Source organism: Piliocolobus tephrosceles, chromosome Y (assembly GCF_002776525.5).
Source record: "Piliocolobus tephrosceles isolate RC106 chromosome Y, ASM277652v3, whole genome shotgun sequence".
In the NCBI taxonomy this organism is placed as follows: domain Eukaryota; kingdom Metazoa; phylum Chordata; class Mammalia; order Primates; family Cercopithecidae; genus Piliocolobus; species Piliocolobus tephrosceles.
The window spans coordinates 16,815,371-16,841,197 of NC_045456.1; the positions used below are offsets into that span (position 1 = coordinate 16,815,371).

General features: G+C 43.7%; 1 protein-coding gene across 4 annotated transcripts in view; it reads left to right on the plus strand.

Moving 5' to 3' along the window:
• The window catches only part of PUDP (pseudouridine 5'-phosphatase), a 181,032-nt gene that overhangs the window by 35,929 nt on the left and 119,276 nt on the right, over positions 1–25,827 (plus strand). For 3 of the 4 annotated variants that reach the window (XM_023202541.3, XM_023202544.3, XM_023202540.2), the window contains exon 2: positions 7,159–7,377. In XM_023202541.3, coding sequence (XP_023058309.1) covers positions 7,159–7,377 — 219 coding nt within the window. The remainder of the gene's footprint in view (positions 1–7,158; positions 7,378–25,827) is intronic. The other variant, XM_023202543.2, reaches the window with a different exon arrangement.

Sequence of the window (25,827 nt, forward strand, 5' to 3'; positions counted from 1 at the left end):
TACTTAGGACACGGGCTTTAATCTTTTTGAACAAACCTCTTTTGTAACATGATCAGTGAAAAGCTGTACTCTTGGCTGGGCACCGTGGCTCACGCCTATAATCCCAGCACTTTGGGAGTCCGAAGTGGGAGGATCACTCCAGGCCAGGAGTTCAAGAATAGCCTAGGCAACATAGGGAGACCCTGTCTCTACAAAAAAAATTAAAAATCAGCCTGGTGTGGTGACACACATCTGTAGCCCCAGCTACTTGGGAGGCTGAGGTGGGAGGATCACTTGAGCCCGGGAGGTCAGGGCTGCAGTGGGATGTGATCACCCTACTACACTCAGGTGAGACCTTGTCTAAGAAAAGCTGAACTCTTAAAACGTGCGCTCACATAATCAGCTAACATCTTTATAACTGTCAGATTGTGACGATTCTAACTCAGGATCAGCCTTTCTGTAGTTTATTTTGTGTCTTTAAGGACCTAGCCTATCTACCACAAAACACTGGCTTTAGGTTTTTCTCTTTTTTGTAATTGGGAATAATAAAAAGTATGTTCAAGATAGATCAAGATTAGTTTTGGGGAAAAAAAGCATTAAGTAGATTCAGTTGTGCAAGATGCACGAAGTGTGACTTCATAAGTAAGCAGTCACAAACTTGGGTTCATAATCCCTTACCCAAAATCTGTGGAGCCAGCTGTATTTAAATATAGGTTATTTTTAAAAGGTATTAGAATTTATATGTTCCATGACACATAACGTTCTCGGGGGTTTTCAGGCAGCACCCGTAATCAAATCCATTAGTATTTCTCTAGGGAAGTGCTTGAAGAGTTGCACTAAGTATGATAAATGTGGACCATTAAAGCCACCTCATGCCAGCCCAGTACAGATTTTGCAGCGTTTTCAGAAGCTTTGGGGTTATGGAATCGGGAACAGAGGCTGTGTTCCTCTGCAGCCCCGGCAATTAAGAAGTGTTTGTGAAGCTGGTTTAATGTGCCTAGCAGGTGTGATGTATTGGTGAATTCCAAATAATTGATAGTTGTTTTGTTTGTTTGTTTTTTAAGCAAAATATTTGGTAGGAGGCACTTTAGTTTCTCAAGTTCAACAGCTGTTTGCTGTTATTAGAGCGTTGCTGTTAAGAGAGACAGCGGATCTTGTCAATTCCCCGTAACTCACAGTTAACAAAAGCATTCCCTAATGATTCCATATGTTGATGCTCAGAGGTAATTCTGGGCCAAGCACTCAGAGCACAACACAGATTATTTTACTCCATGGATGCAACCGCCTGGAAGGTGTGTGGCATGAGTACATCATTAGGATCCCATTTTAGAGGTGTGCAAGCCAAGGCACAGCAGGCTTATAAGACATGCAGTATGACTAGGATCCTCATTTTATAGGTGCTTTACCCAAGGCTGCTAGCTTCCAGAGTTTCCGGCTAGAAAGCTGCAGAGCTGGGGTTTCCCGAAAGGCCACTGGGCTTTACAGGGCCTGGCTTCACTGCCTGGGCTGCCTGCCACCTCCCACGCCTAAAGCATCTCCCCCCCCCCCCGCCCCGCCCCCAGCTTTAAGGCCACCCCCTCTCTGCAGGTCAGAGGCTATTAAATACATTTCTCCAGTAAACATCGTATGTCAGACAGGCTAAGAAACTTGTCCCAGAGCGTGCAGCTGAGCTGGGAGTTTTCTGCAGGTCTCATGCAAGCCCTAGGTCTTGTATGAACCTGGGGGTAGGGGCAAAATCAGGCCTTCCCATATGTATTAATGTTAGTTCGTTCTCACAGTGCTGTAAAGAACTTCCCTGAGACTGGGTATTCTATAGAGGAAAGAGGTTTAATTGACTCACAGTTCCACAGGGCTGGGGAGGCCTTAGGGAAGCTTACAGTCAGGGCAGAAGGCAAGGCAGCAGGAGAAAGAGGGTCAAAGGAGGCACTTGCAAACACTTATAAAACCTTCAGATCTCCTGAGATCTCACTATCAGGAGAACAGCATGGGGGAAACCACCCACTGATCCAATCACCTCCCTCCCTCCACACTTGGGGATTACGGTTTGAGATTGTCAGGCCTCTGAGCCCAAGCGAAGCCATCATATCCCCTGTGACCTGCACGTATACATCCAGATGGCCTGAAGCCACGGAAGAACCACAAAAAGTGAAAATAGCCAGTTCCTGCGTTAACTGATGACACTCCACCATTGTGATTTGTTCCTGCCCCACCCTAACTGATCAATTGACCTTGTGACATTCCTTCTCCTGGACAATGAGTCTCAGGAGCTCCCCACTGAGCACCTTGTGACCCCCGCCCCTGCCCGCAAGAGAAAAACCCCCTTTAACTGTAATTTTCCACTACCTACCTAAATCCTATAAAACTGCCCCACCCTTAATCTCCCTTTGCTGACTCCTTTTTCGGACTCAGTCTGCTTGCACCCAGGTGATTAAAAAGCTTTATTGCTCACACAAAGCCTGTTTGGTGGTCTCTTCACAGGGATGCGCGTAACAAAGATGAGATTTAGGTGGGGACACAGCCAAACCGTATTACTGTATATGTGCCTTAATGACAGTTGGCTCAAGGTGTTTTGCCCTTAGATAACGCAACTCACAGTTATCAAATTGAAGATAGGTCTCCATTTGCATGGTAAGCAGGTACAGCTTCCTGAGAGAGCAGCTGGGGAGAAACCCTCGCTTTTTATATCTTTGTTGGGTAAAACATCGACCACTGTGCCTCAGGGGTGGACTTAGTGAGCATTTAAGATACATTTTCAGTTATAAAATATGTTACTTGATTTGCAGTTACCTACTCTGCACCTTAGACAGAAACTTACAGGCCACGGGCCTAGGCTTCCTCCAGGCGCAGGGCTTCTGTAACAGTTGAATTAATTTTAGCCGCAATACCTCCCATGAGCCCCCCGGGAACTCAGGCTGCCTCTGAGGATGAAAACACCCGTCAGTCTTTGGGCCCCAGCCTGGGGCACCCTGTAGCTTCTTCAGAGCTTCCACCTTCCTGCCAGGCTGTCCCCCTCCCCATGCTGCCCTTGCAGCTACTATAGAAGCTGCTCTCAACATGCCACAGAGATTCCAGCTGAGGGCAGGGGAGTGGTCACAGTCACAAGGGATATTTTCTAATTCATCTAAGGAAGGTAGTAGTGTATGTGGCCCTAGCATGTTAAAAACAACATGACCTTTCCTGGTAAAAAGGACACTGAAGCAATGTTAAAAGCTGCAAGCTTGTTAGTACGCAGGGAAGAATATGCATCTGATGGCCTGGTGCAAGTGTTTTATGCTCCTTTATCTTATTTCGGCATTTTTTTCGTTCACACCGCTGTCCCTTTAATTGTGCCATCATCAACGGCTGTAGTCATCATTTGATCTAAGGAGTTTAATTACTTGTTTGGATCCTTTCTTACTCCACGGATTTAGGATGATTTTATCTAAATGGTGAGGAAGAGTGTCTGTCTGCACCGTCCCCTACAGATTTATAATCCCACAGTTCTGTAGCTTTTAAATTAAAAGCTCCATGACATTTTAAGCTTTAAACAAACACTGTTGAAAGCATTTTTAGAGGATACAGCTGTTTTTCTGCCTTTGTCCACACTCCTTTCTTCCTGCTCGCACACTCGCCTTAGCCACGGTTCCGTGGAGCACCTCCTTCGTCCTGCCTGGCCTCTGTTCCTTCGCTTGGCTTTTCACACCCGACAGTGGTGTCTCACTTGTTCGATGCCTGCAGTTTCCTTTTGTCAGTCTTCCTCTCTAAACTACCAGAACAAACACTCAAGGAAGTAAAATGTGCCGCCTCACTGCCAATCCGTCCACCTCCTTGCCCTGAGAGCCCTGGCTCTTTCTCCCCCTCACAGAGAAGAAGAAAATAAAAGGAGCACTCATGCCTGGGTAACCCTCCCTTAGAGGAGGCTTTTCACCGCTCAGCTGTTGAGAAGGAGGGTGGGCCAGCCCTTCCTTCTGTTCTGCGGCTTCTGTAGGGAGACTGAGTGCAGGATGGGATCCAGGAAGCCTTGAGTTACTCACGTTGTTACTTGAACTTCGACTTCTACAAACCAGCCCAGGAACTTTTCCGAGAGTCCTGTCTTTTGTACTCCCCTAAAGGGCTTGGACCCCTCCTTTCAGGAATCGGGCCTTCACAATCTCCAGTATCCTGAAGGGTGGAGGTTCTGAGGTTTGTTTGGTGTGTTTTACAGCAAACTTAATAAAAGACACCTTGTGGCCAGGTGCGGTGGCTCATGCCATGATCCCAACACTGGGAGACCTAGCCGGAGAATCACTTGAGGCCACGAGTTTGAGACCAGCCTGGGCCACAAGGCAAGCCCCCCCCACCCATGTCTACAAACAAAAAATAAATAAATAAAAATACAGCTTGTGGTGGAAAAGGAGAAAAATATTATAGTGCTGAAAATGAAATGGCACCTGCACATGCAGCTGTGGGTGGATTTGCCAAGAAAAGCAGAGAAAGAACAGAGGAGGGCTCTTCTTGTTGCTGGTGCTGGTAGCAGTCAAAGCCAGAGCATACATCAGGAGGCAGACAACCCAGGGTCTGCTGCAGGAAAGAGGGCCACAGAGGGGGTCAGTGCACAGGAGGAGGAAGGAAGATGGGGAGTGCAGGGCAGGGGCCACCCAAAAGCCCAAGGAAGAGCCCAGTCCACAACAACCAGCCTCTCCTGGTCCCCCGTGTCCACAGGGCGGACTGGGCCCAGCTTCAGCCCTATCCCAGGAGGAAGAGCCAGAGAGTTCCCCAGGCAAGTACTGGGACCGGGAGAGAAGCATGCACAGAGGCGAAGTCCACACCATGGCAGCCAAAGCAATCAGTGAGCCCAGTCCTCTGAGTACAAGGCGGCAAGAGCCCTAGCCGATACTGCAGGTGCAGTCAAGAGATGCAGTTTGGATGCTACTGAAGGGACAGGGTACAGGGCCATACGGAAAACTTTTTTTCTCAAGACAGCGGCACTCTGCCCTTGGTTCATTCAGGATTTTTGCATATAGGTAGTGGATGTGGTTGACTGCCCAAGCCTTGTGTCTACACAGATGACCATTCACCTTCTGTGAGAAAGATGCAAGAGACAAAGCACAGATGGCCCCACCATTGCAGTGGCTCACAAGAGACCTTCCCGGCCTCATCCATGTGTGACACAGTGAAGCCCGCCCTGTGGTGCAGTCTGGGAGGAGCAGATTTTTTTTTTTTTTGGAGACATAATTTCACTCTTGTTGCCCAGGCTGGAGTGCAGTGGCACGATCTTGGCTCACTGCAACCTCCGCCTCTCTGGTTCAAGCGATTCTCCTGCCCCAGCCTCCTGAGTAGCTGAGATTACAGGCATGTGCCACCACGCCCAGCTAGTTTTTTGTATTTTTAATACAGACGGGGTTTTGCCATGTTGCCCAGGCTGGGCTTAAACTACTGAGCTCAGGCAATCCTGCCTTGACCTCCCAAAGTACTGGGATTACAGGCGTGAGCCACCGTGCCTGGCCCTTAACTCTCTTTTAATCGCAGTTCATACCCTGCCAACTTTCAAAATGCATCGAGGCGATTACAGACAGGCATGCATGCCTATGTGCATGTAAGCATGTGAACATACATAGGAGTATGAAGACTTATATGCCTCTTGGATACACACAGCCTTCTCTGTGCGTACACATTATTTCCCTCAGTGTGTCCTGGGTCTCCCAGATACTATCTTACAGGGAAAAAAGGTAGTATTTAGGGATGATTATTATATTTTTTCGTGTCATTGTGGGACCGTTAAAGGCCATTGAGATCACCTGCTCTTTTCAGGACTTATTGTTGGGTCCAGCTGTACAGATTCAGAGTAGACTACATCCTGCTAATGCTGCTCCTTGCCCCGTGGGAAGGCTTCAGTGCTAAATATAGAACAGGTGGTCAGTCTCCTAACTGAATTTGAATCCAGATTTTTTTCAGACGCGTCCATGTGTCTTCTTTTTAAATCAGGTGTGAACAGGGCTATTCCCAGCCTCTCAGGTTCAGGCACTGCCTCTGTGCCGCTGCAGACTGGAAGACAAGGGCCCTGCCCAGGCCTGGGAACAACCTTCTGCCTTCACTGGAGCCTTGGGGGGATTGTCACCAGGCAACATTCAGCTCCATGGAGCTTACCTGGTTTTGAAATTCTACTTGGTAGGCATTCCTCTGTATTGAAGTATTTTCTTTTTTCGTGAATAATGCCTCCTAGCAGGTCAGTTAGTTGGTTCTTCAGTAAAGTAATGTTTCTAGGCCCACACTGGAGACAGTAAGAGTGGGGAAGACAGCTAGTGTGTAAGAAGCGTGCTCTAGGAGGCTGGCACTAGAATGTTACTTATGTGCCCTGAAGTATTCATTCTGTAAAGTAGGATTATTTTGCTGTAGTAGCATCCTCGGTAGTATTCTTATTGGTGATATGAGTGCAATTGATATTATGTATATATTAAATATACATACAGAAAAAACACATGAATAGAAATGGGTGTGAGCTAGTACCAGTTATTATATTGTAGGTAGTCTAATGTAGCCTATGGTAGTGGTACTGGTGCTGTTATTAGCAGTATTCCTGTTCACCTTGTGTAAGCATGAGGAAAGCGGGCACCTGCAGGCCCACTATGTTTCTGAGGCTGTGCTCCGAGTCAGTGCCAAGCCGGGAGTTAATTCTGAGTCAGCTTTCACCATCCTGTGACATAGCCTATGTATTAAATGTTCTGTTCTCACCTGGGAGCTTCACAGCAGCATCCTGGCCAGGCATGGTGGGCATTCATCCCACTGGGCAGTGGAAATGTCCTTAATACTAGTGGGCCATGCAGTGGACTTTGTCAACTGGTGCTGGCTTCCATGTTGTTGGGAACACCAAGTAATGATGCGTTGTGCTATCGGATGGAATTGACCATTCCAAGGATGTATTTGCATTCAAATACGTACATTTAAACAGAAAACACAATCATACAGATTTCATTTCTCTCCTGAGTTCTAAGTTTCCAAATCACAACTCCAGGCATAACTCCAGCAGCCTTGAGAGGAGGCTGCCCACGGTATAATTTAGTGAGAATGACCTACAAACCTTTCTCCTGTTCACTTAGGTCTCCACAAAAGCCTTTATTGATGGAATGCGACCTACACAGTGTATGTTTATGCTGACCTAATACAAACTTACTGTTGATACAGTATGCACTCTAAAAATCTCTGTCTTTTTTTTTCCTACAGATACTGAACGACTGTATTCAGTGGTGTTTCAAGAAATATGTGATCGCTATGACAAGAAATACAGCTGGGATGTAAAGTCCCTGGTTATGGGTAAGAAGGCATTAGAGGCGGCACAGATTATAATAGACGTCTTGCAGCTCCCAATGTCCAAAGAGGAGCTGGTGGAAGAAAGCCAAACGAAGTTAAAGGAAATGTTCCCCGTGGCTGCGCTCATGCCAGGTGCGGTTGCCTCGCTGTTCGCAGGATTATGTTTCTGAATATTAGCACTGGTTTTGTAAATCACCTTTAAAGTCTAGCGTAGGGTGTGCTTAGCTTGTCCTCTTTTCTTTAGTCTCGAAACTAAGTCCCTCCTGGTGCTCCTGAAAGAGTTTGGCTGATGCTGTGGGATGCTGTGATTCAATTTTCTCTTTAAAAGCTTCTTAAAATAATATGCGTTAGTTTCAGTGATTTCTGGGTTCCAAAAACATTTGAGTATTGTTTATATTACTATATATAAAGATTATGTTAATGACAGAATGTCTTCAAAGTTTACCTTAATAGATAGTTTAGCCTTTTTCTTTTCAAAATCAGATATAGGATTAGTATTTCAGCAACTATTCAAACTTTAACAAATTGATAAGCAGCTAAATCTCTCCAAAGATGCTTAATTTAAAAAAAAGAAAAGTAAAAAGTCGAATTCATTTTTAGCCTGTGTGTTTGTATGCCGTTCAGCCCTTTCTTTACTTGTATCCAGTTTTCTTTGGAAAGGAAAGACAACTTTGTTCCCTTCATGTTTGTTAACTGACATTCAATCAGAACGGGCTTGCCTGCTGCCCCTTGTTCAAGAATGTTCTAGATTACAGACCTTGAAAATAGACTATTTGAAGATTCTTCTGGGACAACAGGATGAATACTCTGTCTTTAGAATTCCCAGTGCTAGGGGAGAAAAAAAACAGCAGTTGTGTGAGTAATCTTGGATTTAAAATGATACTAATATGAAGCATACCTACTTTTGAAACGTATGTTATTATTTATATTTATACACATGTCCAAACATGTGGATTGACTATTCCTAGGCAGCACACGCACACATACAAACACACACCCTTTGTGATCACTCTGTCTGCATCCACTGCAAATGGTAGTGTTTGTGAATCTCAGGCATGGGTACGAGCACCGTGATACTCAGTTCTCTGCATCTAGTGTCTTTCTGCACCATTTGAACATGAAGTTACCCTGACAAGTCTTGGTGAAACACATCCATACAGTTACTATATAAAAATTTAATTGTAGTAGGTCGCAGACACACACAGTAAAATTTACCATTTTACCTATTTTAAAGTGTGTGGTTCAGTAGTGTTAAGTCTATTCACATTGCTATACAATGGACCTCCAGAAATTTTTTAGTCCCCATTTCGCCCTGCCCTCAGCCCCTGGCAGCCACCATTCTACTTTCTGTTTCTAAGATTTTGACTACTCTCAGTAGCTCAAATAAGTAGAATCATATAGTATTTATCTTTTTTGATTGGTTTATTTCACTTAGCATAATGCCCTCAAGGTTCATCCATGTTACAGCACGTGATAGGATTTTCTTCCTTTTTAAGGCTGAACAATATTCTATGGTATGTTAGACCACATTTTGTTTATTCATAGTTCATTTGTTGAGGGACATTTGGGTTGCATCCACGCCTTGGCTGTTCTTGTGAATAATGCTTATATAAACATGAGTGTACAAATATCTCTTTGAGATCCTGCTTTCTATTCTCTCGGGATATACCCAGAGGTGGAATTGCTGGATACGATGATAATTATTAATTTTTTGAGTGATCACCATATTGTTTTCCATAGTTGTTACACCATTGTATATTCCCACCAAAAATCTACAAGGGTTCCAATTCCTCCACATTCTCATCAACACTCGTCATTTCCTGGGTTTTTTTGATAGTAGTCATCCTAATGGGTGTGAGTTGGTATCTCTTTATGGTTTTGATTTGCATATCTGATGACTGGGGATGGCAAGAATCTTTTCATTTGCTTGTTGGCCATTTCCATATTATCTTTGAAGAAATGCCTGTGTACATCCTTTGCTTATTTTTAATTTTTATGTTTTTGTTTTTATGTTGTAGGAGTTCCTTATGTAGTTTGGATGTTAAGCTGTTATCACACATGTGACTTATGACCATTTTCTCCCATTCTGGCTCCCTTTCCACTTAGTTGTTGGTGTGCATACGTTTTTGATTAGATTAATTTGACAAATGTCATCTCATTTGTCTAATTTTGCTCTTGTTACCTGTGCTTTTGGTGTCATAGCCAATAAATGATTGCCAATTCCAATTTCATGAAACTTTAACTTATGTTTTCTTCTAGGAGTTTTAGTTTTAGGTCTTACATTCAGGACTTTAATCCATATTGAGTTAATTTTTGTATATGGTGTTAATTAGAATCTAGCTTCATTCTTTTGCATGTGGATATCCAGTTTTCCCAGCACTATTTGTTGAAGAGACTTGTCTTTTCCCCATTGAGTAGTCTTGGCTAGCTCATTGAAGATTATTTGACAAATATGTGAGAGTTTATTTCTGGGCTATCTATTCTATTCTATTAGTATGTAGGCCAGTACTGCACTGTTTTGATGAATGTAGCTTTGTAATATGTTTGGAAATCAAGATGTGTGAGACCTCTGATTTTGTTCTTTTTCAAGATTGTTATGGCTATTTGGGATCCCTTGAGATTTTGTATGAATTTTAGGATGTATTTCTCTATTTCTGCTCAAAATGCCACTGGAATTTTGATAGGGATTATATTGAATCTGTAGGATTGCTTTGCAGGCTATGAATGTCTTAACAATATTAAGTCTTCCCATCCATGAGCATAAGATGTCTTTCAATTTATTTGTGTGTTTCTTTCAGTAGTGTTTTGTTTTGTAGTTTCAGTTTACAGGTCCTTCACCTCTCTTATTTCTAGGTATTTTATTCTTTTGATGCTATTATAAATGGGGTTGTTTATAATTTTCTGTTCAACTTGTTCATTGTTAGTATATTAAAATGCAACTGATTTTTGTTTGATGTGTATTCTACAACTTTGCTTAATTGGTTTATTGGTTCTAACAATTTTGGGGTTTTTTTAATATGTTGAATTGTAGTGATTTATATGTATATGGTCATGTAGTCTGTGAACAAAGATAATTTCGTTTCTTCCTTTCCACTTTGGATGCCTTTTGTTGTGTTTTCTTGCGTAACTGCCTGGCTGAGACTTCCATCATTATGCTGTCTAGAAGTGGCAAGAGTGTGTAACTTTGTCTTGTTCCTGAACTTAGAAGAAAAGCTTTAGTCTTCATTGAGAATGCTATTAGCTGTGAACTTCTCATATATGGCCTTTAATATGTTGAGGTAGTTTTTTTTTTTTTTTTTTTTCTATCCTTAATTTAACTGTTTTTAATCATGAAAGGGTGTTGGAGCTTTTCAAATGCGTTTTCTTTCTCCATCAATTGAGGTTTTTTTGTTTTTGGTTCCTTATTCTGTAAATGTGGTTTCATATGTTGAACCATTTTTCCAGGAGTAAACTTCACTTGTTCCAGGAGTAAACTTCACTTGTTCATGTATATGATCCTTTCAATTTGCTGTGGAATTGTTTGCTAAGATTTTATGTAGATTTTTTAATCTGTATTCATCAGGGATATTGATCTATATTTTCTTTTTCATATAGTGTTTTACATGTTTGGTAGAGTTCTCCAGTGAAGCCATCTGGTCATGGACTCTTCTTTGTGGGGAGTTTTTCTTTTATTACTGATTGAGTCTCCTTACTACTTACAGATCTGTTAAGATTTTCTATGTCTTCATTTTTTTCCCCCGTCTCAAAATCATCAGGGATTCTCTGTCTTCATGATTCAGTTTTGGTAGGTTGTGTGTTTCTAGGAATTCTTTTATTTCTTTTAGGTTATCCAATTTGTTGTCAAAGGATATGCCAACAAATGGTATTCTCCTTTAGTTATTTTTGTGGCATTGGTTGTAGCGTTGCCTCTTGCATTTCTGATTTTAGTCATATGAGTGTTGTTGTTGTTGTTGTTGTTGTTGTTTTAGTTAATGTAGCTAAGGTTTGTCCATAAAGTTTCTCTGTGACCGAGTGTCTTTTCTGACTTTACAAAGCACTCATGATGTAGGAGGCATGCACGTGTCTTATTTCTTCCATATCTACCCAAGCCTTTCACATGGTTTTCCTTCTACACTTTTTGTTCTATATTCTAAGATATACTTGAAATATGTTCTACTGCAATTCTTAAAAATAAAAAATGTTTTATCTAGCGAGTGTGGTAGTTTGGCTGGAGTGCCAGTGAATCTGTTTTATGGAATCTACTTGGTGATCACATCAACATAGTGTCTTCATTTGGCTTTCTAAGCGAGCAGGTATCAAATTAAGTAAGGTGCCAATCATAGAAACTCATAGAAGGTGAACAACTAGCAAGGAGCTAGTTCTTCAAAGATAGTTCAGTCCTTCAGAACTTATCTAGATGGCTCTCTTTTCTTTCTTTACTACTTTTTGGCCTCTTTAACTTTTTTTTTTTTTTTGACTTGACAAATCCTTTTTCTTGGCATATGATTTGTGTGTGTGTGTGTGTGTGCGCACACGCATATCCTTATTTTAACTTTTACTAGCCGCACAGTTGTGAGTAGGGACTTCGATACTGAAAGTCTCTCTTTGAAAATGATCATATGTACATGCCATATACACAATTACCTGTGCTTTGACAGAGCAGAGCATGCAGAAGACTTGAAGAGTATAAAGAAATGTACAAGGTAATGCTGGAGAGAAGAAACTAAAATCATGCTGGGATGCTGGCTCAGATGATGTGCAGGGACAGTAGTCGGATGATGTGCCGCTTTGATATTCTGAAACAAGTTAGGTGTAGGATAAGATAAAATTATTAGAAATCATACTTAACCTGAAGGGAAAGCAAGCCAGAGGAGGACAATGTTGGACTGAATGTATAGAGCAGAAAGACAGGCTGTGCCTAATTGCGATCCAGAAATGTGTTCTTCCTTAGGGTTTCTGCTCAATATTATACCAGTCACAAAAATGAAGATAAAGTAGATCTTCTGTCCTGAAAGAACATTCTTGGAGACCTCATTTCTATTCATTTTGCACTCCTCCCATCTCCTCTTTTATCTGCGCCAAACCTGAATTCCCCTGGGAAGGTGGCCTTATAGTGTCATTGCTCTGGTAACTAGATTCAGATAAACTTGCTGCTGTAGTCTTCCTTCTTCTAGGTGTTCCTTTTGCTCACTTACTACTTTGTTCCTGTTCTTAAGTTGTAGATGATAATATAACCCTTGACTTTATTTCTTTTCCTTCTGGAAGTATTTTCTGGTAAGGTATGTTAGGTTGTGGAAATCACCTTGAGCTCTTTAGAAAGGAAAGCTGTCTGTAGGGAGGGCTTTTTAATTCAACGTCATTCCTTTTCACATGCTTTCAGAGCGACAGGGGCACCCAAGGAGGTATTTAGCAAGTTAAATTGCAAGAGTAAATGGTAGATTACCAGGGGAAGCAGCCCCTGATCATGCTGCAGGGGCTGTCTGCTGTGATTAGGCTGCAGGGGGCGTGTCTGCCTGGGTCAGTCACCAGGGAATCAGCTTGATTATGCTGCAGGGGCATGACTACCTGGGCCAATAACCAGGGAGTCAGCCTTATTATTCTGTGGGGGTGTGTCTGCCTTGGCCAATCACCAGGGAATCAATCCGATTATGCTGCGGGGGTGTGTCTGCCTTGGTCAGTCACCAGGGGATCAGCCTGATTATGCTGTTGGTGGGTGGGGGGGGGGGGGATGGAGTGGGGGATGGCCTGGAGTGGGGTGGGGACAGAGGAGGGGCGGGTGGGGGGCGGGTGTCTGCCTTGGCCAGTCACCAGGGCATCAGCCTTATTATGCTGCAGGGATGTGTCTCCCTAGACCAATAGCCAGGGAATCAGCCTGATTATGCTGCAGGGTGTGTCTGCCTTGGCCAATAACCAGGACATCGGCCTGATTATGATGTGGCGGCATGTCTGCCTGGGCCAGTCACCAAGGAATCAGCCCCCTGATTATGGTGCAGAGGTGTGTCTTTGGCTTGATTATGGTATGGAAGTGCATCTTTGCCCTGATTATGAAGCGGAGGCCAGTCTGCCTGGTCATGGTATAGGAGGGCTCTTTGCCTGGGCCAGTCTAGCCACTAAGAAGACAGGGTAGACCTAATGGACTTGAAAGACGAGGCAGAACGGCCCTGATGCACTCGCACATCAACTGCCTGTTTGCTATAATCACGTTTCTGGAAGGCCCTCTCTATGAAAAGGTGAGTGGGCCTATGATGTCCTCAGTGGGAAATCCTTTTGAGCAGTTAGTTCTGTAGGCATTTCTTACATGGCTTCATGGTTCCGTGTAAACTGTCGGGCAGCCAAGGCTTAAATTATTTTAGGAAAATAAACTGTCTTTTAAATTGTGGCACAAATTTTAAGGGAAAAAAATGCATGTGGTTCATCTCTTGTAAGTTTTCTAGGGATTTTAAAAATAGGTACCATGTTACAACTGGAAATGTATGTCGCATTTACTTAAAAAAAAAAAATCTTCACTTAGGATATCAGAAAATCTTGTTTAAAACATAGCCCATGCTGGTTCCCTTCATTGTATCTTGAACAAATCCTTTCAGTAATGAATTACTTGGATAGATGAAATTCTGCATTTCAGTATAACCCAGCCAGGGTAATTTGGATTCAAAGACCAATAGGAAGAAAAGTGGTGCCTTTTATTGTGTGGAATCCCCCAGGAGTTTTTTCTGTTGTCCTGGCTCCCTGCTTTCCCATGCGTTTTCACTAAGCATGAGATTCCTAGAGGAAGAGCCCAGGGCGTGGCATCTGGGTCAGTAGAAAGGAGTGAGGTAGGCCACACCCCCGAGTGCCTGGTGATCCCGCCCCTAGGGACAGCCTGCCTTGCAGATGTGCTCCTCAGCCTGGCCAGCTCTCCCCTGCATCTCTTGGCCCTCACCGCCTGCACCAGGCTCTCTGGCATTAACTTCCTGCCCTCTACTTTCACCCTCTCAGACCATCTAGAGCAGAAAATGCAAACTAGAACCCTGGCCCTCTGGATAGCCAGGGACGGCTGCCACTGCCACGGCTCCCCTTGGGTGGCTGAGGGGAGGGAGCAGGTGTGGCTTGTGTGGTAGAAAGGATGCATCCAGTCCCAGCTCTGCAGCTGAGCACTCCTCCTGCTGTCCAGCCCCAGTCCCCTCAGGACATTGGGAGTACTGACTGACATGCCCACTGTGGGGTACTATGATCTGAATGTGTCCCCTAAATCTAATGTTGAAACTTAATTGCCCCTGTGATAGGATTAGGAGATGGGGCCTTCAGGAGGTGATTAAGTCCTGAAGGTGGAACCTCACAGGTGGGATTAGGGCTGTCATGAAAGGACTAGAGGGTAAGGCCTGCTCTTCCATTCCTCTGTCACCTGAGGACACAGCATTCCTCCCCTCTGGAGGGTACAGCAACAAGGTACCATCCTGAAGCAAGGAGCAGCCCTCTGCAGAGACACACCTGCCGCTGCCTTGATCTTGGCCTTCCCATCCTTCAGAGGTATGAGAAATACATTTCTGTTCTTTACAAAGTGTCCAGTCCCAGATATTTTGTTACAGCAGCACAAACAGACTAACACCTGGGGCATTCCTGTAAGGCAACCTTGGAGCATGTGTGGTTACACCTGGCCCGGTGAGTGGCTCCTAGCAGGCACTTTTGTAACCCAGAACGATCCAGTCCTCACTCTGAATCCCACTTTGAGGAGTTAGTAAGGTCGTTTTCCATCCCTGCTCAGCTTCATTGAAAAGCACACCCCAGTCATAACATGGACACCATGCACATGACATGGGCTCTGGTCCTCTTTCTATCCAAGCTGTATCTTCCTCTTGTAAGTAAGCCTTCCTCCTCAGGCTGACTTAGGTAATTATGGTTGTTTCCATCCTTCTCCTTTTTTCTTTTTAATTTTGTTGTTGTTTATTTTCTTACACCATTGTCTTCCTGGCTGTTAACAGATACACCCCCACCCTTTCCATTAGGAGCATCTGGCAGGAAGGCACTCATCCTGTGTAAGTCAGCTAACAACTTGCCTCTCTTTCCTCTGAATTCTTGTGCGTGTAGTGCTGAGTGAGTGCTCGCGGGGACACAGAAGAAAGGTCTCTTTCCTAATGGAGTATGTCATCCATTTGGGGAGAGGGGACAGGTATATCTGCAGTGCCCAAGTGAAAACCCATGGTAGGATATTGTTACATAGCAAAATGAGAAATTCAGGAAAGAGTTGCCAAAGGGATATAGAATTAAGTAAAGCAAGATATTCTTCAAGCACTGGCCACTCCTGGGGTAGGGGGTCACCTCATGGGAGTCCACAAGAACATAAGAGATACGGATGGGAGAAGCCATTTCAAAAGGAAAACAGCACATGTGGAGGATTCCAGTCAGCCAGTGAGTTTGCTTCTATACAGCATGAAGCCAAGCTTCTCATGGCTCACAAGCTTCAGAGGGGAATTGTGGCCCTATGAGTTAATCTTCTTATTCCCCAGCTCATATGTTTGCTTTCTGGAGAGGGAGAACCATTGGGATTTTTAAAAGGAGGCATGTCAGATGCAACCTGCACTTGGGGAGAATCCTCTGGGTTTGTGGCACACAGTGCCTGCAGCCTAGAAGAGATGGGCTAGAGGAAGGCCAGGGTGATGGTTAAAGACATGCACCCCCCTTGACTGTGCCATGAGGTGCCCAGACGGAACATTCTTTGGAGTGTGTGTGTGAGGGTTTTTCTGGAGAAGATTAGCATTTGAATTAGTGGATTCAGTAAAGGAGATTTTCCTTCCCAATGTGTCTCATGAAACACATCATTTTTCACATCATGAAATTTGTCACTAGAGGAATGAAAGGATGGTCTTAAGTAGGGAGAATATCCCTTCAGGATAAAAATAACCACAATCATGATACGCTTTTTTTTCCATTGGAGACAGAGTCTCGTTCTGTCGCCCAGGCTGCAGTGCAGTGGTGCTATCATAGTTCACTGCAACCTTGAACTGCTCGGCTGAAGCAATCCTTTCACCTCAGCCTCTGGCGTGGCTAGGACTGCAAGTATATGCCGCCACACCCAGCTAAGGTTTTTTTTCTTTTTTTCTTTGTAAAGACAGAGTCTTGATATATTTCCCAGTCTGGTCTCAAAACTCCTACCTCAAGCAATCCTCCTTCCTCAGCCTCCCAAAGAGCTGGGATTACAGACATGAGGGCTTTTTTTTTTTTTTTAATTACACAATTACACTTGCTTCACACAATACAAAAATGTATAGCATTAAAATTGGAAGCCCCTCTAACTCCCACTCCCTGGAGGTAACCGTTACTCACTGTTTAACTATTTAGGGTACCTCATTTCAGCCCTTTTCTTATGATGCCTCTGTGTTTGTGTGTAGACACATATGCACACAGAGATGTGCTCGCCTACACTCACCTACATGCACCTTTATGGAATGAGGCCGCTGACATAATTCACCAAGATCCAAAGCAAGTACATACAGATTAATGGGACAGAAATCCCAAATGTTTAAATTAAATTGTTAGTCAATGTGTTTTTTTTTTTTTTTTGGAAGTAGGTCTAACAAAAGTGAGGACATCTTTTTCCTAGGCTCCCTGAAATGCTGGACATCCCTTGGGATGGGAAGGCACTCAGAGCACTTCCTGCCTGGGAGTACTTACAAGGTTGCCTTAGTCTGTGCAGTGCTAACGTGATTCTTGTGTCAAGGACAGCTTCCAGAAGACCTCAGCAAGCAAGCTGTGCTGCTTTGGTTTGTCCTCCTTAGTGATGGAGGTATTGTACTGTCCACACCCTTACAGTCCTGTAGATTTTCATATGTCCACACTGACACAGTCGTATCTCTTGTTCTGTCTCCTATGCCAGTGGCTTCAGGGCCAGCTGTTACCTTTAGGAACCAGAAAGCACCCAGGTCAGCTTCCAGGCCAGGAAGGAAGCCAGCAGAAGAATTATAGCCCTTGATTTATAGGCCGCTCTGAGAATCCATTATTTTCTAAGTCTGGGCAGCAAGCCTCAGTGTTGAGGGGCAGTATAACACGTAGGTGGCAGGAGCCCCACAGAGAAGAGGGACCCATTTGTGTATATGTCACAAACCATGTCTCCACCTGCCTGTCATTCCTGGCCTCCCCTCGGCCAGATTTCTCAGCTCGGTGCTGGGGCTATGCCAGTTAGATGTACCCAGGATGTTGGGGGCTTCGAGTCTCATTAGGATGGACAGTGCCTTGGAACCCCAGAACACATTCTCTGTGCCATGTTCAGGAAACATGCACCTGAAGGATGTTCATGCCCCTTCTCCTTGTTGGTATCCACTACAGTCGTGTTGGCTCACAAGCATCGAGGACTCGCTGCATGTCATGCTCTCAGTGCTTTCACTCATGGGGGTGTGTGTCAGCCTTCTGCCACGGCTAAGCAGCAGTCACTCTTAGCACAGGAAATGGCAGGGAGGGCTGCAGGGATCAAGTTACTTGCCCGAAAACTTGCAGCCTCTGATTATGGAGGCTGGCCTCGAACCCAGGTGGATAATGAAGAGTCCAAAGCTGCTAGCCATGGCACTCTACTGCCCCAGATGATGTGGCGGTGACCTTCTGTTGAGGTAGACAACATCAGAGTACAAAGGAGAGAAGATGTGTTCTGACACGGTTCACAGGGCTGAGCCCTTTAAGGCCGCATATAACCCATGTGGAGAAGTCCCCAGTGCTCGGGGACTCTGCCTCGCCCAGCTCCGTTTCTGCTGGTGCTCTCGATTTGGGGCACTCAGCTGATTCTCAGTCGCTGGAGAGGCTCTGCTGGCAAAGCTGGACCTCAGGGATTTTTACTTAGGCAGATTGTACTCCTTGGATAACAGCACAATTAAAGGACACAACAAGCGAACAAGCGAAAAGGAAAATTGTGTGCTGACAGTCATGGTAACACATTCAACTTACACTGTGTTCCTTTTCCGTTTCGCAAATCGAATTAGCCCCATGTTCAGGAACATTTATGGTCGTAGGGAGGAAGAAGCCCATTTGCCAGTCAAATGTAAATGATGAGTCTTTAAAATTCTTACCCCCTTTTCCTTTAAAATATCAGTTTATTCCATGATGTGTATGGACATTGTTCCTCTTTTGTGAAGATAGCGGCTTTCATAGGCAACTAATTGCCTTGTTATTTAGTAAATTGTAATGAAGACATCCTAGACTAAGGAGAACAAGATACAAATCTTTGCTTCTGATCATCCTAGATATTATCTCACTGCACATGTGGAGATGTTTCTCAAAGAATTACAATTTCTATTTTTTGCTTTGTTTGTTTGACACAGGATCTTACTCTGTTGCCAAGGCTGGAGTGTAGTGGTGCAGTCATGGCTGACTGCAGCCTTGACCTCCCGGGCTCAAGTGATCCTGCCAAACCCAAGCGATCCTCCCACCTTGGCCTCTCAAGTAGCTGACACTTCAGGCATTTGCCACCATGCCCAGCTAATATTTTTTTTTCTTTTCTGTAGAGACATGGTCCTACTATATTGCCAAGGCTGGTCTGAAACTCCTGGGCTCCACCGATCCTCCTGTCTCACCCTCCCAAAGTGCTAGGATTGTAGAAATGAGCCACCATACCTGGCCCAGTTTCTGTTTTTAAATGTGTGGTGGTTCTCCTGTGGATTTCTAAGTCTTTAGGAGTATAGGATAATGAATAATAGAAATCCTTACCTCAAGGAACTCTCGACTCAGAGGAGAGGAAATGAGTAGATAAATGACCACAATGGGTTGAATCAAGTCACTGCCCCTCCGGGAGGCGTGTGCCCACAGCATAGGACCAGTGTGGAGCTGCACAGACAGGCTCTGAGGGGTGTTACGTGCCAGCACTCTCTGCACACTGCAGTCAGTACGAGGGAGTGGGGAGGGCAGTGATGTGCGGGTGAGCAGCCAGGCTGCAGAGCACTGCCAACTTGCCCCAAGTCCCAGGCCCTGCTCACAGCCTCCTGGCGCCAGTAGTGGAAATGGTTGCAGAAAGCAACCAAAGAGAAATACTTTCAATTTTTCATCCGCCACACAAGAGAAGGTGGGAGAGGCTTGCAAAGGGAATAACATCCCGTCCTTTTGTTACTTGGGCATGGAAAGTTGGGGTTTTCCTTTTGATTGAGTTCTGGGAAGTCAGCGTGAATCGGCCTTTGGTTCTCTGCCTCCAGACCTTATTCTCCTGCCTCAGTACGATGTCCCTAGAGTTGTCAAATCCATAGAGACAGAAAGGACAACTGTGAATGCCAGGGGCTGGGGGAGGGGGATGGAGGTTTTAGCGTTCAATGGGGACAGAGTTTCACCTTGGGGAGAGGAACAAGTTCTGGACGTGGATGGTGGTGATCGCTGTACATCAATGTGAATGTACTGAATGCCACAGAATTGTACACTGAGAAATCATTAAAACAATAAATGTTATATTGTAGGCGTTTTACCATGTACAACCATAGTTATTCTTTTTCAAATGGCAAGAAGCCATTCAAGGATTTTGGAGTTACGTTTTAGCAAAGCTCCTGTGCAGATGAGGTAGAAAGCCTGTGGTGAGTAGACACAAATGTGGGTTTTCACATAAGTGTTGTGGATAAGTGCATCTCCCCTAGCTCCAACAGGATCACACACCCCATCAGGGAAGAGAACTGTCTCTCGTGCCCCCCAAGCACCTGGGTCCTGGGGACTTGGGCCCAGTGTCATGGGCAAGTTTGAATGGGATTAGGAGCGCTTTACACCATGCCTGCTCTCCTGAGGCGGTTTCTGCACCACTTCTGCATGGTGCACCTTTCACCTCCATGGCATAGTAGACACAAGAATACAGGGAAATTCTCACTTTCTCCTTTCTAGAGGGTTCCTTGGACAGTAGACTGTAAGAGCAAGACTTTAATATTTCAGATTATTGACAGAGACAACATCAACAGAAACTCCTCACAACAAAGCTCTAGCCATAAAACTGAAATTTCTGTGAAATGTTTGCAAAAAAAAATTTAACAATAGGAAACTATGATATTTTATAGTAAGCAGTCCATGGATTGGGTTAACAACTTTCAAATTAGTTTGGGATAACTATAATTTAAAGTATACTGTTATTTTTGTCTCACGTTGAATGCATAAGGCAAAATAAATCCATTTTTGATGTGAGTTATTTAAAAGAAGCATACTTTTCTATTACCTCTTATTTGTGAAGAAATTGAAAACTGAAACTCTTTCCCAATCTTTATATCATTTGCACTTTTAAGTTTGTTCTGTGACATAGTCAGAGTGGTTCTTATTTGCGTTATATAGGTGAGGATACAGGTTCAGAGAAGTGAAACGGAGAAGGAGAAGTTTGACCTTGGCCTTTGTAGGCCATTAACAGGCTGCTTTTATTGAGAACCTCAGGTGTGGCATTCTCTACAATGAGTTAAATGCCTTCTTCAGATTGGATTTTATAATACTTGTGCTTGTTTGGGTAAGAGAATTTACATTGTTTAATCACATAGAGAGCTATAGTAGAAAATCAGGAAAATTCAATGAACTATTAACATTTCCTAGTTTCTGTCTTTTCCTTTGGCTATTAATCATAAGCTATTTAAATAGCTGTTTTACACATTGATTTTTATAGTGACAGATCCTTAGAAATAGCAACCTGAAAAGTGATTGAAAGTAAATAAAATTGGTACTGTAAGCAGCTTTCTGGCAAATCAAAGAAGACACAAAATCAAATATTTTTCTGAGGATGGTCAGTATTTTGAGATAGTTGGTCAGGTTCTCCAAATCTTAAGAAAGCCAATGGAAGAAAAAGTCCAGTTAAGGCCGGGCACGGTGGCTCACACCTGTAATCCCAGCACTTTGGGAGGCCAAGACAGTTGGATCACTTGAGGTCAGGAGTTCAAGACCAGCCTGGCCATCATGATGAAACCCTGTCGCTATAAAAATACAAAAAAATTAGTTGGGCGTGGTGGCGGGCACCTGTAGTTCCAGCTACTTGGGAGGCTGAGGCAGGAGAATTGCTTGAACCAGGGAGGCAGAGGTTGCAGTGAGCTGAGATCACGCCTCTGCACTCCAGCCTAGTGACAGAGTGAGACTCTATCTTAAAAAGAAAAAAGAAAAAGTCCAGTTAAATGTGCCTTCCCTTTGAGTTTCAGAGCTTTCTACATTCTAGTGAAACCTGGGAGACCTGAGTTACCACAGTCAAGTGATGAACTAAGTGTGTCCTGATCAGAAAAAAATAGTGTTCATCGGTATCTTTCCCTTTCTTTTTTATTTACCATTGACAGCTGGCTACAGAGATCATGTAATCTCCAGAAAGAATGCTGGTGTAGCTTCTGTGAGGATAAGAGGCTCCTGACGATCATAAAGTTTTTTTCATGGAGTCACCATTGACCCTTTGGAAGTGTTCAGTGCCACTTCTTTCTCATATCAACGTAAAACTCTGCAAAGTCATCTCCTTCTCATCTGTTACATAACACAAGATAATGCATTTTACTTGATTTTGAGGGCAAAGAGCAGATTCTGAGATTAATAACAGATTTGCACGCTGAACTCAGAATTTGCCGATGGTAGTAACCTTTGTCACATGGGGTGGAGCACAAGATTGTGTCTGAGGAGGTGGGGTCTGGCCTGGTTGAGGTAAAGTCGGGGCTAGTGGGTCGCCCACACAGTAACCTCCAGCCTCTTCATTGTGACAACACAGGAGCTTCCGATGTTGAAGCTGGCTGTCACTGTAAGACTGAGACGAGATGTGAGGCATATGATCAAAGGGTCACTTACCAGCTAGCTAGGGGGAAGTGGACATTTCCTGAATGTCCCACATTTTAGAAACTAATATGAAATTCCCAACACAGATACTGTCTGGGTTGTATGAGTCTTGTTTTACTGAGTTTTCTTTGTATGATGCACAGCCTATTGTAAGGGCAATTTAATAAGTAGATTTTAAGCATGTTGGTATATCAAATTGATTTAATCTTTATATACATCCTTTTTGTCTATTAGGGATTTATATGAATTCATTTTCATAGGACTAAGAATAAAATTTTTAAATTTAAAAATTTCTGCTCCTCTGGTTGCATTGAAATGGTAGGTCTGTGGCTCATAAAATATTCTATGCATAGTAAGCTAAAAAATATCTGTATTTGGATTTAGCTGAATAAGTACAGGAACTGAACATCAGACTTCAATAAACATTAATAAACCCTTATGCTATACGTTTTTCAATGAGTTATTATACAGTATATATAATATGTAGATACTGTATATGCTTTAAATTCTCAACATTGTTTTGATAATTTGCTCTAATAATGCTCTCATAATTTGAGCACTTTTAGAGAATATTTAGTTGAGTGGTTAATGGAAGAAACTCGGGGATTTTTGGATTCCGTTTCTAGGAGGGTAATTCTCTCATGAGGTTAATTTCCTATCTGGTCTGTGCATGAATTTCTCGAAGAACTGACAGTAATTCTTCTTATTAGTATCACAGGCAAGGGGGCAAAGGGGTTAGGTGTCAGTGCCTGGCTGACGTCCTGCATTATAAAATTTACCTCTTATTTTTCTGTCCTTCCTGATGTTACCTCTTTTTTTTCACCTCTTGGGCCTGCACATGATTTGTTTGCTATCAGGGGCCACCAAGCTTTCTCTGTATTTTCAGCTTTGCAGACCCCATGGTGTATGTGTGAAGCCTTTAGCTTTGCTGTGTTAAGAAGCAAGTAGCTGTAAACAGTGCGTGAGTGGGTGCTGGTGCTGCGCTCCAGTCAAACTGTCTCTACAGACACAGAAAGTGGAACTTCATCTCATTTTCACAGGTTATAAGATCATATTTTTTTGACTCTTTTCATTTAAAAACAGGTAGTAGGTTGAATTTCTGGTTCAAAAAAAAGGCGGGATAAAACAAAGGGCTAAAACACCGCAGAGCAGGTGTGAAATCCCGGATGTGAAGTAGAGGAGCCGCTGGGCCCTCCAACCCAAGTTGTGCATTCAGAATGCCACCCGGGGCAGAAAACAGGTTTATAAACAGTCAGAGAGACTTCAGATCTCTGGTGATCGGACACAGTGGAGGACGTAGATAAAAGACCCCTGTACCCTGTGCTGTGAGCCCACCGGGTCCCTTCACCTCACTCTCTTTTATGCACAACCAAAAATGATCCTGGAGAACTCTTCTCTGGAGAAGGAAGTTACCTCATGACAACAACTCTCAAATACCAACATTTCGAGGCCCGCTGATGAAAATATTGACTGCGGGTAGTAACTTCCAGTTTGGAGAAGGCTCCCACCTGTGCCCCCAGGTGGTGCTGTGTAGCTTACTGAGAATCTGCCTGGCGCCTCAGCCCCTTTACTCCTAGCCCCTTCACTCTTCTGTTGTGGCGACCCACATCTGAAATGTTGCCCTCTGGGGAACATGCATCCTTTCCAGGCACTCCTGTAATCTATATATTAATCCCTTCCTTTCAAGAGGCTTAGAACTTAAACTTCAGTTAGCCATTTTTGTTGATATTTTGCTGTTCAGTCTATAGGCATTTTCTAAAAGGAGAGAAAAGCAAGGATCATGGATCAGTAGCCAACGTTAGAGTCAGAGAGCAGTTTCCATGCAGGTTGTCACAGAGGCACATCCAGAACACAAGGAAACTCTCATGCATTCCATGTGCTTAGTAAAAGGGCATTTTACTGCGAAGTACTAGTCTAATCATTCTCTGCAAGGGATTTAAAAAAGGGATTGGGGTTAATACTACTTGCTAGAGTCAGAGGACAATTTGCATGTAATTTGTTACAGTGGCAAATATGGAACGCAAGGACACTCACACTTATCCCATGGTATTAATTAAATGGCATTTTATTGTTTAAGTCCTAGTCTAGTCATTCTTTATAAGGGAAAACAAGGATCAAGGATCAGTAGACCATGCTATAGTGAGAGAGAAATTTTCACGTAAGTTGTTACAGAGGCACATCTATAGCGCAGGGAAATTTTGAGTCATTTTTAACATTAAGATATCAAGTCCTGCCTGGAGGAAGGGCACTTAGGGTCAGTAGGATCAGGTGGAGAGGCTTTCTTTCTAAAGTCCTAGTGCTTAACAAAGGAATGAGAGAGACCATTCAGTCCCACTATCACATTGTATACCTGTAATTGCAGCACTGTGGGAGGCCGAGGTAGGTGGATTGCTTAAGGACAGGAGTTTGAGACCAGCCTGGCCAATACAGTAAAATCCTGTTGCTACCTAAAAAAAAAGTGCACGCTGTAGTCCTATATTTACTTCATAGAAACTAATGTAGAAATGCAAAATTAATTTTCCTTAAATAAAATTTCTGCATTACTCTCAATATTACTTTGTCTCTTTTATTTTCAATGGCTGAAAAAAATAGTTTTGTTTTAATTTTTATTATTTGATCCATCTGCAATTACCAGGCATTGCTCAGTGGTTTCAGTTGCCCTCCCTGGCTTTCCATTTTAATCTAAAATTCTGCTATAAGTCCGTGAAATTGGACCAGAACACAAGCTATGCCATCTGTGATACTGATAACGAGATTCTAGAGAAAGGTGCTTCTTTGGTTCGAGGAGTTTATGCCGATCACATTTCAGTGACCCCCAGAGAACATTAGACAGCGCCTGTTGCCACAAAGCAAGCAGCCAGCTGTGGGTAGAACAGCAAAGGCAGTCGGATGCTCATCCCCCGTATTGCCCTGGGACCAGCAGACCAAATAAATGCAAACTGGACTCTTGCAACTGTTTGAAGATTTGAAAGGAGTTAGTTTATATTTATTTTCATAACTGCTTTATTTCTGTCAGTATTTAATGTTTGCCAAAAAAGGAAACACAGGTTTCCCACACTGTCTCCCCATCAAGTATCACAAATTTGTGTGTCAGGTACCAGAATTTGAGGAAGATAATTAAGGTGGTTTAAGGTCATCTCACAGATAGAACCTCAGTCTATCCAAGTTTTCTCCTCCAGGGTCAACCCACTGTATTAGCTTCCTAGTAGTGCTGTGTTAACAAACTCGGTGGCTTAAAGCTGCAGAAACTTATTGTCTGACACCTTAGAAGGCTAGAAGTAAGAAGTCAAGGTGTGAGCAGGGCTGCACCCCCTCTCAAGGCTCTAGGGAAGGATCCTTCCTGCCTCTTTTCAGCTGCTGGTAGTTGCCGGCCACCCTTAGCTTTCCCTGGCTTGTACCTTCAACTCCCCAATCTCTGCCTCCATTTTCACACGCCCTCCCTTGTCCTGTGTGTCTCTGTCTCCAAATTTCCCTCTCCTTTCTTTGGACTTAGGGTCCAACCTTAATTTAGTATGGCCTCATATTAAGTTGATTACACCTGCAAAGACCCTATCTCCAAATAAGGTCCTATTCCCACGTTTTAGGTGAACATGAATTTTGTGGGGAGAGCACTGTCAAGCCAGTACAGCTCCACCCATGCTTTACTACTCGCAGCTCAGACTGCCACTGTTCAGGGTGCCCCAGGAGGGCCCTGAGCTGGGGCGTGGACTCAGTCAGTCGTGTTTGGCTGGAGGGTTCCACGAGGTTCAGCCAGTCTTGCCAGAGCCTTGCTCCTCTTCCAGGCCCCCAACCCAATTCCTTTCTCCTATTTCCTTTCCTTCCACACTACCACACTCTCTCACGCCCAGGATATAGGTTAGTCACTCAATTCCATAAGCCGGATTCTGTGGTGCAACT